We start from the raw sequence: 14,702 nt of genomic DNA, 5'->3' as shown, positions 1-14,702 counted from the left end.
CCCTGCTGTCTGGTCTGCTCGCACAAAAACTCTTAAAAAAATTCTTCCATTTTTTTCATTCTTGTGTGTGTGTGTGTGTGTGGCCCTTTAACTGCAGGGGGCTTTTGAAAATCCCACTTCTGACACCATATGTTGCAGCGTACATGCAACTACACACGCGGGTTCTTTGGATAAGGCTTATTTATTTTAGCCTTAAAACATGCAGCACACCAAAAACAAATAGCTTCTCATCAGCAAACAAAAGAAAAATGTCTTATCTTCAGCATTTAAACAAAAACAGGTTTTCTTCAGCGTGCAGCACACAACAGTTCATCAAAATGTACTTTGCAAACAGACCTTAAATCAAGCTGTTCTCTCTCCAGAGTTTTCAGGGTATTTCCCTGCTTCAGACAGCATACAAGAAGACAGACCTTGTTTCAGTAATCTCTCCAGTAACTCACTCCTGTCTGCCGACCAGCCAGGCATATGTGCACATCCTGGGGTTTTTAACACACCTTAATTAGGCAGCTGGGATTCAACTAATTGCCATGAGCTTCCCAGCTGAAGTTAACCTCATCACTGCTGCACTGCAGACTAAACATATGTCTGCCAGGCATATAGCTGGTGGCTTTTATTTACCCTGTCACAGGGTGATTCACGTTTTTCAGATTTTTTATTATTATTACCAATACACTGTGCTGATTCCGCAACCCGTGGACGTATTTGTAGAATCCAATCCGCGCATTGAGCAATCCGTTGGTGAACTCTTAAGAGTACGCCAACAGATTGCTGAATCCGTTGATTGGATTCTACAAATCTGTCCACGGGTTGTATCCAGTGGCGGATTTTCATGAATTTGCGCGGATTGAAACCGGCCAAATCCGTTTACTAATTTTAGACCACGTAACGGATTTTGTGGGTAACATCAGCGAAAATCAGATTTGGGTGGGTTCGACCCATCTCTACCTGTCATTGAAAATTGCATTTTTCTGCCAGATATGTCAGTGAAATACAGGCCCTTTCAATAAAAGAGCCCTATATGTTAATCCATGAAGACAAGGTGATTCTGAGGACAATCCCTCAGTTCCGTCCAAAGGTGTCATCATTCTTTCACACAAATCAGGAGATTGTGCTGCCTACACTGGATGTGAGAAGATGTCTAATAATACCTGCAGAACTCAGGAAACCTATTCATCCAGTATTCGTGGGGAAAAACAAAGCAGAGAAAGTTTCCCAGGTATCAAGTGCAATACGGATAGTGTATCAAAGATCCCAAATGCACATTCCAATGAGCCTAAAAGCTCAATCTCTACAAGAGCGGTATCGACGTTCGAGGCAGAGAAAGCACAAGCATCAGCCGAGCAGATCTGCAAGGCGACTACATGGAGAAATATACACACTTTGACGAAATGTTGTACATTGGAGGTACAGGCATCCCAAGAAGCAGCCTTTGGGAGAAAAGTCTTAGAGACTGTAATAGATTAATTGTTCTATTTCCTGTGCCTCTTTTTGTTCCCTCATTATTGCTTAAGAAATCACATGGTGTTGCTGGATGTACGGAGGAAAGGAAAAATGTGGCTTACAGAAAATGTATTTTCCTTCAGTCCATGAACAAGACTGCACAGGTAAGTTCTAGCCAGGTAAAACCATATTTCAATTGTCTGTCTGTTTTCAAATCATCCCTTAAAGTGTCTTAATTAAATTCAGCTTTCACACTTGGGCAAGACAACACCCATCTTAGAAAAACTATTTGTTTTAATGTCCCTCACATGTGCTAATTAAGTTGGTTGGGCCAGTCAGGTGACATTTTAGAAGTATATACTGTAAGTAAGCACACAGCAGCCTTGCTGTCTGCAGCCATGTTTGAAGTAGCCAGGTTAAAGTAGAATGTTGGTGCTGAAGTTTAAAGGAAGTTCAAAAGGAGTGAACAAGTGGACAACACCTACTGGTCCTGATGGCTCTTCACCTGGAACATTTTAAAGCACATTTCAGAGGAGGCGGAGGTGCAGTTGCAGCTCTCCATCCGGACGCGGAAGAGAGAGACTCCCTACAACTAAACACCACACTGTCTACCCCTTGCTTTTACCTTCCACAGAATTATATTTTGTTGTTTTTTATTTTTCATGTTTTATTAAAGTTAGTGTTTTTACCCTCCAGACATTAGTGTCTTTTATATTAACCCCACCTTCACCAGCACCTACAACTGGAATAGAAGAGCAAGATACCGCTAAGAGTCTGTACTCACACTGGCCCGTGTGAGTATCGTGTTATATTTACCATCAATACCCTTATACCCCACCCTTTCATCATCTGATATTTTGATTGGGCAACACCTAGAAGTGTACAAGATACCAAGATAGGATTACACTCACACTGGTCCGTGTGAGTGCTAAACTATAATATATAGTATACTATCTCCTTGGTGGTTCATAAAACACACCATCCCCCCCCCCCCCCACATTGACGTATATATATAATTATATGTGTTAACCCTATCCTCCTTTCTATTTATACGAGAGGAAATCCCCCTGGAGTGGCACTGTGAATCAACGAAGTAAGTGGCCGCTACATCAAGAAGAAGAACCCGCATCGCAAGAAGAAAAGCCTCATCAGAAGCACACGGGACTCCCAAAGAAACCTTGATGTGACAGGGCTTACACAAGGCCGTGTAAGTTTTATATATCTTTATTTCATTTCACCTTCACACCAACACACGTACACCCATGTGTGCCTATCCTTCCAATTAGAGATTAGACACCTGAGCTAACACATCCGCTCAAGATATAACCGCTTCACCTTAAAAAGCAATCACCAGTTCTCTAACACTGCCTGTTTCCAACCATTGTGCTCCCCCATCCTTTTTGTATTCACAACAAGTGGACAACACCTACTGGTCCTGATTCCTGCATTTGATCTACGCTGGAAAGGAGGATATTATCTATCCCAGACTGCACACCTCAGCACTTAACTATTGCTGTGATGCCGCCTTTACTACTCATATTTGCTATGGCCTCACTTGTTTTCAAATTATGCACTTCTTTCTACCAGCCTCATTATGTCTCTAACTCTATTCTATTCATAACTCCATCTCTACTTTCTTCACCACTTCTCAGCTCACATGAACTACTTTCTTACCTGTGCCATCTGTCACTACACAGCTATACCCCCTGCACTAAAACACACCCCTACAAAACATCCTCACACATTCTCTTTCTATCCATACTTCTCCTCCTTGCTTCTGGGGATATCTCGCCAAATCCTGGTCCCTGCCTTATTTCTACATGTTCTCATCCTCGCCTGCCAAATGCAACTTCTACTCCTTCTTGTGCCAATCCCTCCAGCCTCATACCAATCCCCTACCACCCTCCCTCATCTCTCCCTTTCTCATGTGCCCTTTGAAATGCTCGCTCTCTTTCTAACAAGTGCTTCTCTGTCCATGATTTCTTTCTCTCTCACTCTCTGCTCCTCTTTGCTATAACTGAGACTTGGCTCACTCAGTCTGAGTCTGCTCTGGAAGCTGCCCTCTCTTATGGTGGCCTTTCTATCACCCACACTCCGCGACTGGTGGCAGGGGTGGAGGCATGGGGCTCCTCCTCTCCTCTCTCTGCGATTACCGAACCCTTCCTATTCTCCCCTCTCTTGCTTTTCCCTCCTTTGAAGCTCACACTGTCCAGATCTTCTCTCCTCTCCCTGTCCACGTGGCAGTGATATATTGCCCACCTATCTCTACTCATTCCCCTTCTGCCTTTCTTTCTCACTTTGAATCCTGGCTCTCTTTCTTCCTCTCCTCAGACTCCCCTGTTCTTCTCCTTGGGGACTTCAACTGCCACATTGATGACCCCTCTCTACCCTGGGCTGCCCGCTTTCTCTCTCTAACCTTTTCTTTTGGCCTTGAACAGTGTACTGCAGCCAGCACCCAAAAGGATGGCCACTATCTAGATCTGCTTTTCACTAAAAAATTCTCTCTCTCCGATTTCTCCATTTCCCCTTTTCCTCTCTCTGTCCATCGCCTCATCTAATTTTCTCTCTCTCGCTTCTCCCCTTCTCCATTCCCATCTACCCCTCGTTTCTGCAGAAACCTGTGCTCTATTAACCTACCAGCCTTTGAGTCCACTTTACGCTCCTCCTTCTCCTCTCCCAGCTCTGCTACAGACCCTGACAACCTGGTCAGGAAATACAACTCTGCCTTATCCTCCTCTCTTGATCTACATGCCCCACTTTCTCTCTGCTGTCCTCGCCCGTCTAACCCAAGACCCTGGCTAAATTCCCACATGCGCATGCTGTGTTCCTCCACTCATTCCTCTGAACGCCTCTTCCTTCACTACAAATTTATGCTATCCTGTTTCAACTGTGCCCTCTCTCAAGCTAAACAAACCTACTTTTCTCCACTAATCAACATGCACAAATCTAACCCATGGCGACTCTTTTCTGTCTTTGACTCTACTCAAAACACCCTCAGCTGCCTCTTCTTCTTCCTCCATCACACATCAGGACTGCCGACTATTTTAAGGGAAAGGTGGAATCCATACATCAGAACATCCCCTCTGTTTCCTCCTCCCATCCTACACCGCTTCCCAATTCTCCTCGCCTTCCTTGACTCTTTTTCCGCTGTCTCAGAGGAGGATGTGTCACTGCTGATCTCCTCCTCTCCCTCTACCACTTGCCCTCTTGACCCTATTCCCTCCCATCTCCTAAAACCTCTTGTTCCTACAATAACCCTTATGCTCACACACATATTTAACTCCTCCCTCTACCTTTCCTTCCTACTTCAAACATGCAACAGTTATACCATTACTCAAAAACAGCAAGCTTGACCCTTCATGTCCTTCTAACTATCGACCTGTCTCCTTCTTGCCTTTTGCCTCTAAACTCCTTGAACGTCTCGTATTCTCTCGCTTGCTCTACTTTCTAAACACCCATTCTCTCCTAGACCCTCTACAATCTGGCTTCCGCACTGCTCACTAGACTGAAGCAGCCCTCACTAAAATAACTAATGACGACCATGCTGCCAAAGACAGAGGTCATTACACTGTGCTCATATTACTCGACCTCTCTGCAGCATTTGACACCATGGATCACCCTCTTCTTCACATTCTCCATATTCTTGGTATTCGGAACAAAGCTGTATCCTGGATCTCCTCTACCTCTCCCATCGTACTTTCAGTGTCTCTTCTGCTAACACGTCCTCCTCTATCGATCTCTCTGTCCTAGGACCTCATCTCTATTTTCTGTACACACTTTCTCTAGGTGACCTAATAACATCTCTTGAGTTTAAATATCACCTCTATGCTGACGACACACAAATTTACTTTTCAACCCCTGACCTTAGACCTGCTGTACAGACCAAAGTTTCTGAGCGTCTCGCTTCAATATCATCCTGGATGGCCCTACGCCGACTCAAACTTAACATGGCAAAAACCAAGCTCCTCATACTTCTTCCCAAACCTGGCCCTACTACCTCCTTCCACATTACTATTGGAAGTACTATCATTCACCCAGTAGCCCAAGCACGCTGCCTAGGGGTCACACTCGACTCCTCTCTCACATTCTCCTCTCACATTCAAAACGTAGATAAAACCTATCGCTTTTGCCTCTGCAATATTACAAACATACGCTCTTTCCTCTGTTGTTCGACTGCTAAAACTCTGATTCAAGCCCTCATTCTCTCCTGTCTCGATTACTGCAACCTCCTGCTGTCCGACCTTCCTGCCTCTCACCTGTCTCCCCTACAATCTATCCTAAATGCAGCTGCCAGAATCACTGTACTATTTCCGAAATCTGTCTCAGCATCTCCCCTGCTCAAATCACTCTCCTGGCTTCCTATCAAATCCCGCATCTCACACTCAATTCTCCTCCTCACTTTTAAAGCTTTACACTCTTCTGCTCCTCCTTACATCTCAGTCCTAATTTCTCGCTATACTCCATCCTGACTCTTGCGTTCTGCTCAAGGATGTCTTCTCTCTACCCCTTTTGTATCTAAAGCACTCTCCCGCCTTAAACCTTTTTTTACTGACTGCCCACACCTCTGGAATGCCCTTCCCCTCAATACCCGACTTGTACCCTCTCTATCCACCTTTAAGACCCACCTTAAGACACACTTGCTTAAAGAAGCATATGAGTAGCACCATGGATAATACTAGACACATGATGCATAAAGCTTGGCCCCCTGCAAATGCACTTACCAGAATTCCCTCCTACTGTCTCTGTACATTCTTCCTACCTCCCAATTAGATTGTAAGCTCCTCGTAGCAGGGACTCCTCTTCCGAAATGTTACTCTTATGTCTGAAGCACTTATTCCCATAATATGTTATTTATATTATTTGTTATTTATATGATTGTCACATGTATTACTACTGTGAAGCGCTGTGTACACTAAAGGCGATATATAAATAAAGACATACATACATACAATACGGATAGTGTATCAAAGATCCAATATGCAAATTCCAACGAGCCTAAAAGCTCACTCTCTACAAGAGCGGTATCGACGTACAAGGCAGAGAAAGCACAAGCATCAGCTGAGCAGATCTGCAAGGCGACTACATGGAGAAATATACACACTTTGATGAAATGTTGTACATTGGAGTTACAGGCATCCCAAGAAGCAGCCTTTGGGAGAAAGGTCTTACAGACTGTAATAGATTAAATTGTTCTATTTCCTGTGCCTCTTTTTGTTCCCTCATTATTGCTGTAAGAAATCACATGGTGTTGCTGGATGTACGGAGGAAAGGAAAAATGTGGCTTACAGAAAATGTAGTTTCCTTCAGTCCATGAACAAGACTGCACAGGTAAGGGGAAGGTGCCCTATATAGGTAGGGTGACCAGATGTCCCGGATTAGCCGGGCCAGTCCTGGTTTTTAGGGGTCTGTCCCAACTTTTTCTGGTGCTGTCCTGTTTTTTTGGTCCCCTGGCAAGCACCGACTGCGCATGCGCGAAGAGTACTTGAGAGCCGCGCGTGCGTGATCAGCACTTGCCGGCTGCTCTTGCGCATGCGCGATCGGCATTTTCCAGATACTCGTGCGCATGCGCGACCGGCAAGCTCTGATCACGCATGAGCGACTGGCAAGTGCCGATCGCACATGTGCGGTTGGTGCTCGCAGACTTCGCATGCGGGACATTTGTCCCAGTTTTTGCCGGGACATATATGGTCAACCTATATATAGGACCGGTGCAAGCTTCTTCCTGTCCTACCTCAGGAGGTGGAGTCTACAAATCACGCTGCTGCCTGATAGACCGAAGGAAAATACATTTTCGGTAAGCCAAATTTTCCCTTTTTTTTTTTACCTCCCTGAATAAATGTATATTTGTTAAAAAAATTTTTTTTAAAAAAGTACAAATAACAGAATGTTAAATATAATATGATAGCCAATTTTTAAATTAGAGTATTGGTTATTAAACATCCATGTATCATACCTTAACTATTTAATTGTACAGTCCAATGTAAAAAAATATATCCTATAGATTATCCCACATAGCTTCAAAGAGTCACACCACATCAAAGCGATATCGCCTTCCGCTTGAGTGAGACTTATTCCAGAAGGGTGAAAGCTGACACCCCGGTATGCTAGAGAATCTCTAACAGAGAACTGAAGTGCAGGAACCCTTCTTAAAAGTGCAATTCCATGTAGAATCAAATTAAATATGACCATGGTAGGTTCAACAGGTCAACAAAGGATACGGGAGCCTCTTAAAGATTAGGCAAACATTTAAGTCTACTTGAAATCCTTCTTTTTTCTTTTCTGTGACTGTTCGTCTTGTTTTAACGACCTGATGATGATTGCGTTAATTTTTGCACATGCCAGGAACCAATTAATAAATCAAACAGAGTAAAGGATAGATGAGTCAGATATAAGGCAGTAACACTATCTAAACATTTTAGTTACAGTATTTACAATTGTTTTGAGAATAATCTTTCAAAAATGACGTGCCTAATTTTTGTTTTAAAATGATTCCTCCTGGTCTCAACTTATCGAACATGCCATCAAAATTGGCCCATGTGTGTACTATATGTAACTATCTCCAAACCTCTTTGCTGTCTAACAGTAAAGGCTTCGGACATAGTAAAGGCACGAGCGCGACCGAGCGATGGCGTGCCGAAGGCGTACCGGGGGGGACGTGCCCATGACGTCACGTGAGCGTGTTGCCTCCATTGGCAGAACCGCGCACGTGACCCGGCCGTGGTGCGGCAAAGTCAAACAAGTTTGTCTCGCCAGGTATCTGCCACCTCGGCGCTTACGTGCACATTCGCATTATGGACACGTGCATTGACCTCCATTGGTTTGGGTTCGGTGCGAGTGACGTCGCTCACGCTGTCGAATCCAGTATGGACACGGCCTAAAGTGGTGAGAAGTTAGGGTTAGGTCTCTGATTAAGCTGACCAAGTATCACAAGGTTTAGGGTAAAAAGGGACCGATTCATCAAGATCCGATGCAGGGTTTCGCACACCAACCTGGCTTTAACTCTCATAGACTTTAAAGGTAGTTAACGCCGGATCGATGTGCCATACCACACAGAGAAGGGGTTAGATTACATAGTAGATGAGGCTGAAAAAAGACATGCTTCCATCAAGTTCAACCTGTGCTAAATTTAGACAACAGATACTTTATCCTATATCTATACTTACTTATTAATCCAGAGAAAGACAAACAAAAAAACCCAGAGTCATATCATCCAATGATATCTCATAAGGGGAAAAATAAATTCCTTCCTGACTCCAAGAATTGGCAATCGGTTTACTCCCTGAATCAATGTCCTTCCTATGTTTAATTATTTGGTATATCCCTGTATACCTTTCCTTTATAAAAAGATGTCCAACCTTTTCTTGAACAAATCTATTGTATCTGCCATCACAGTCTCCATTGGTAATGAATTCCACATTTTAACTGCCCTTACTGCAAAGAACCCCTTCCTTTGTTGCTGGTGAGATCTCCTTTCCTCCAAACTTAAGGGATGACCGTGAGTCCTTTGTACTGTCCTTGGGATAAATAGTTATTTTGAAAGCTCCGTGTACTGTCCCCGAATATATTTGTATATAGTTATCATATCGCCCTCTTAGACGCCTCTTTTCTAATGTAAATAAATCTAGTTTTGCTAGCCTCTCCTCATAAGTTAGATTGTCTGTCCCCTTTATTCATTTGGTGGCTCAATCTCTGCACTCTCTCTAGTTCCATAATGTCTTTTCTAAGAAGTGGTGCCTGAAATTGTACTCCATATTCAAGGTGTGGTTGTACTAATGATTTATAAAGGGGCATAATTGTTTGCCTTTGCAGCTACTGCATGACTTTGGACACTATTGCTAAGCCTGCTGTCTATAAACACTCCTAAATCCTTCTCCATCAAGGATTTGATCAATTTATCCCCATTTAATTTGTAAGTCATCTGTTTATTCTTGCTTCCCAAATGCATAACCTTACATGTATCTGTATTAAACCTCATCTGCCATTTACCTGCCCAAGTTTCCAGTCTCTCCAAGTCCTTCTGGAGATACATTACACCCTGCTCTGATTCTACTACCTTACACAATTTAGTATCATCAGCAAAGATGGAGACTTGGCTCTCGATGCCAACCTCATGGTCATTAATAACAAGTTAAAAAGCAGGGGTCCCAGTACCGATCCCTGAGGTACTCCACTCACGACTTTAGCCCAACCTGAAAAAGTTCCATTTATGACAACCCTCTGTTGTCTGTCCTTCAACCAGTTGCATATATTTTTACTGAGTCCAATTTGCTTTATTTTGTACACCAACCTCATGTGGAATCGTATCAAAAGCCTTTGCAAAATCTAAGCAGACCACATCAACTGCATTACCCTGGTCTAAATTCCTACTTACCTCCTCAAAGAAACAAATAAGATTAGTTTGGCATGATCAATCCTTCATAAATCCATGCTGACTATTATTAATAATTTTGTTATCCATTAGGTATTCCTGAATATTATCCCGTATTAAACCTTCAAGTACTTTCCCCACTATTGAAGTCAGGCTTACAGGTCTGTAATTCCCCGGTTGTGACCTAGCTCACTTTTAAAATAAAGGCACCACATCTGCTTTACGCCAATCTTGGGTACTGAGCCTGTGGGAAAAGCTCTCGAATATTAAATGTAATGGTTTGGCTATTACTGAACTTAACTCTTTGAGAACTTGAAGTTTATTGTTAAAGTTTGCTTGGTGCAGCTTTTTGGACCATTACATTTTGGCCTGTTGCAAAGAGCTGGTGTTTCTTAACATTTGTCCTTTGAAACCGTGTCCCAATACAGAATTCAGTGCGTAACCACATGGCTGCTGCTCCTGCCTATGTTATATCCTAGTAGGTACACAGGGTACGGGTTTCACATCAAGGTGGAGGAGGATAGCATTCCAGTCGTGTAAGGCCTATGGGTTTCGAAGAGCATGAGCAAAAGAGACTGTATGTAATTGAAGTGGTGATGAGGGTCTGCTGTGTGACTGTCACATGATGGCTGTGCAGATCATTGGTATTAGTCATAGGGTAAACCACTCAGCTTGGCGGTTAGCTTTATAAATGGTGGTGAAGGGCAAACATCTAAGCAATGGGGCGTAAAAGCCGATATATTCAGACTCCAGGACCCTTATTGGGTTACATGTCCAAATATGAGGTTAAGAGATAGTTAACGGTGATCAGTCAATGAAAATCATTCAGCAACATTGTACAGAGCCATCTAATTCCTGGCAAGCAAGCTCACCGAGTCAGTCACGCTTGATCATTTTCCACTCTGTCTTACTATCAATCTTGCAGCTCTGATTAAATTATGTTTATTTGTTCTCTGTCAGTGCTTCTCTCAATGTCTCTATCACTCCATTATTGCCTTCCCTAACATGCTTTTCCGAACCTGATGCCGTTATTTTGATTTTGCATTTACATATAAATAAATAAAAAAACATTGTAATCTATCGCATGAAATCCACAATCCTCTTTTCAATTCTGAACTTCATTTTTTTTAAATTATTTTTGTTTTTTTTTAAGCTGATGGAGTTCATTTTTTTTGTTTTTGTTGCCACACACTTATTAACCCCATCATTGCCAGAAAGGGCAGGAAGGCAAGTTAAAGGTAACCATTGGTTTAGTCCCAAATCCCCTTTGATTAAATGCAATGTTTTAATCCTTCCTGTACATTTCATATTTTTCATGAACAAAAAACAGCGGTCCCAATTCCCCCTTAATTTTGGTCGCTTGCTTTTTTTCATGGGTAATCCTTATTTGATGTGCCATTTTTGACGCTGCTTGCTGCCTTCCTCCCCCCCCTCTCCCCTATGGCATTTACCCCCCTCGTTCATTTAATGTATTTTTGTCAAAAGGAGCTTTTTTGAATAGCACTAAGCACGACACGGCTCACTGCACATCCTGAAAAGGGCGCTCTGTTCTTTAGATATAATGCCCCTGCATACACCGCCCCCACTTTCCACCCGAGGCAGTTAAGGAAGGTAAATGGTTACCTCGTTCAGAAGAAATGTTGCACTGGAGTCAGAAAAAGACATAGAAGGGGCTTACATAGCCCAGAGCTGCACTCTCAAAATCTCTTTTTACAGCAAAGGCAGACTTTGCATCCTCACCGTGCTCATATCCCTCTGTCTTTCTCCATCACACACTGTTTCCCTCCTTCCCTCCCTCTCTTCCATATACTCCTCCCTCCATTTCACTGATTTGAGTTCCCCCTCTCCCTGCTACAGTATAGTGTGGTAGAAATAATGGATCCGTGATCCATAAGTGCAAAATAATTGTATTAACGGCTTATATCATCCAACAGGAAAAGATCTTCCGATGCACAAAATGGATTTAATTTTTTCATTGTACAGAGCCGAGCTTCTGGTACATATTGCTTCTATGCTTATTCTTTTGGGCCATTCGAAAAGAACAATGATTTCACAGCAACAGGCGTTGCTGTAGCCTCATTTGCCAGTGTTATGATTTAATCGATTCAGTGCAGGAATTGACAGCTACAGGTTGCAATGTGGCCAATATGGAACTTAAATGTTTCACCACAACTACCCGCTCGTGACATCGTAACAAGTGCAGTCTGCACTTCAATCTTTTACCAATAGCACAAAATAGGAAACAAAAATAGATACACCCACGGATCAAGGGCATTTCTTGACATTCTTCGTTATTATTACAACACAAAGTACAACAAGTTTTAATGTTGAATGTGTGTTTACAAATGAATAAATACAGTACATGTGTAAAGTCCCTCTTTCCATTCAGCTTTGATGAGTGATTTTGTCTTGAAAGCTGCTAAACTATATACAGTATATTAGTTTTTTTCTCCCTCCATATAGAAATAAGTGTATATATAATATAGGCGTGCACTGCAAATCGGTATAGATAGCTGGACAAAAATCAGTTTAAAAGAAGTTTATTGAATAGAAGACAAAAAAGACATCACTCAAAAAAATCCTCTGACGTGTTTCATACCGCCATTTTACTTTATCGGCTGGAGCACGCGTCCATCAGGACTGTTTTTTTTTAATTATTACTGCGGATAGAGAAGGATATCTCGTAAAACCCATGAGTTATTCCATTTATTTACACAATGCAGAGCCTAGTGTGACAGCAGGACATTTGACGGATTGCAGGGGTTGGCTAGATCGGCATCGCGAGGCTTACCTACAGCGGGACTCTTAAGGGAGTGGAGAGGTTAACTCCCTTTGCAAGCATCAGGAGACTGAACTAGGTGTCGGGTTTGCTGCAGGTGATGAGTAAAACTCCTGATTGAACAGGGGATAAAAGGCAAGAAGTAGCTGCTTTTCAGCGTCCCTGTTGGAGGCTCTGTGAGAGGATCACAGATAACAGAGCTCCCACCCGCAGGGATCAAGGCTTGTTGACCAGAGGATTTTGCCTGGCAACAGTGGGGAACCAAAATACCCACATAGCAGAGAAGCCCGCATGGATAGGGCAAAAGACCTACTGGGAGAAGCAGGGCGTCACTGCCTGCATCTTAAAGTGCCTGGAGAAATTGGAGACACCGGACCAGAACAAACAGATAAGATTTTTTATATTGTTCCCTGGTCTTGGTACTATAGTCTTTATATGTTTAGGGTTGGTAACCACCTTAGCTGGCGGCCCAGTTAGAGAGGGCCGGAGAAATGTTTATTTAGTTTCCCTAAAGCAAATAGGTGTTTGTTTTATGATTTGGTTTTGCTTAAAGGGACAGTGCACCTAATGTTCAGTTGTTTGTGTGGAGAATAAAAGCACTTATTATTATGGTTTATCCAAAAAAGCATGTGTGGCCTCATCTCTGACCTCGCCTACAGGCCGCCCCATCACAGGGTCGTTCTGAGCTGATTGTTCCCTTCTCTTCTCACCCTACCTGTGCTATTTGTTCACTATATAGAAGCAGCTCACAGTTCAAGACTTCATTTGAATATTCATACAGCTCTTGGAGTGATATAGAATTGTTGCACAGAGATTATTTATAGCAATATTGCTTTTTCTTTACCTTTGATCTTGAGCACCGGTTTTGAGGATCATCTCCCACATTCTTCTATGTACAGATATACACAGGGGTTGAATAGTTTTACTTGCCTGCACAGGTCCACCGTGGGAGGCCACGTGTCCACCACGGGGGCGACGCAGGACAGCAAAACTGGAGCTCACGCTCACCATCATTGTGGGGTGTGACTTCCTGAAGTTACACCCCACAATGCCTTCCATAGCACTATACAAGGCAGGGAGGTACTGCAGCTACACAGGTCACCCCCAATTTTCCACTATATCAGTGGTAATGCATTTCTTTTAATTAAAAATAAGCTTGTATGTGTATTTATACAATAAGGCTGTCATAAAACAATGTATACATGTAGTAAAATATGTCACCCACCCACAAGCTGATCTAATAAGACAGACAAAGCAACTCTCCATTCTGAACATTGTGCGCCGACAGCCAGAAACAAACTCGGAAACCAAGCAAAGTTGTACTGAATAAATAGACTATGCAATTCAGGACCACTGTAGAAATAATGAAACCTTCACTCATTCCTACTGATCTCTGGTAAACATCTCATAAGTTCTTTTGATTTATCTGAGATGATCAATATACATGTGAATAGGACATACTAGCCAACATTTAAAAGCTTCTTTCAGGAATATTTGTTTATTCTTCTCCTGCATGATCAACTTCCTTAAGAATCCTACTTGATCTCTCTGCTGCTCTGCTCTTGATAATTTGTTGACCACTCTCTTCTCCTTCAGATTCCACAATTTAATGGTATCTAAAACATCGTTTTATAGTGTTTTCCACTCATACCTTACCCACTGCTCCTTTCCTGCCTCTTTTGCTAACATGTCTTTGTCTCGTGTTGATGTACCTCAGGGCTCTCTGTTTTGGGACCTCTCCTTTTCTCTATTCACACAATCACTTGGTGACCTCATCAACTTCTTTGGCTTTAGGTTTCACCTCTTTGTGGATATTCTGCCGATATATCTATCTGCCTCTAACCTCATACCTTCAATCCAATCTTAAATCTCCGATTACCTTTTGGTCATATCCTACTGAATGACTCTCTGTCGCCTCAAAATGAATATGTCTAAAACGGAGCTTCTTATATTTCTACCTAGACCTGGCAAAATCTCCTTTTTTTGGTTTCATTCTCCATCACAGTAAATGGAACCACCATTCCATCTTGTTACCAAAGTATGTTGCCTAAGAGTGACATTTGACTCTTCCGTCTACTCCATCCACATTCATGCTCTGGCTAAAATCTGTTGCTT

The 14,702-nt window shown here is 42.6% G+C and overlaps 1 protein-coding gene across 5 annotated transcripts in view; it reads right to left on the bottom strand.

Moving 5' to 3' along the window:
- Positions 1-14,702, bottom strand: part of CACNB3 (calcium voltage-gated channel auxiliary subunit beta 3) — a 199,193-nt gene that overhangs the window by 167,886 nt on the left and 16,605 nt on the right. For 3 of the 5 annotated variants that reach the window (XM_075591224.1, XM_075591219.1, XM_075591222.1), the window contains exon 1: positions 11,432-11,572. The exons of the other annotated variants lie outside the window; for them this stretch is intronic. In XM_075591224.1, coding sequence (XP_075447339.1) covers positions 11,432-11,473 — 42 coding nt within the window. In that variant the 5' untranslated portion in view covers positions 11,474-11,572. Of the gene's footprint in view, positions 1-11,431; positions 11,573-14,702 lie in introns of those variants that run through there. 5 annotated transcript variants of the gene reach the window in all.

The sequence above is a fragment of the Ascaphus truei genome, chromosome 3 (assembly GCF_040206685.1).
Source record: "Ascaphus truei isolate aAscTru1 chromosome 3, aAscTru1.hap1, whole genome shotgun sequence".
NCBI classification, from domain to species: domain Eukaryota; kingdom Metazoa; phylum Chordata; class Amphibia; order Anura; family Ascaphidae; genus Ascaphus; species Ascaphus truei.
The sequence above is the reverse complement of the archived record's forward strand: the minus strand, read 5'-3'. Positions and strand labels throughout refer to the sequence as shown.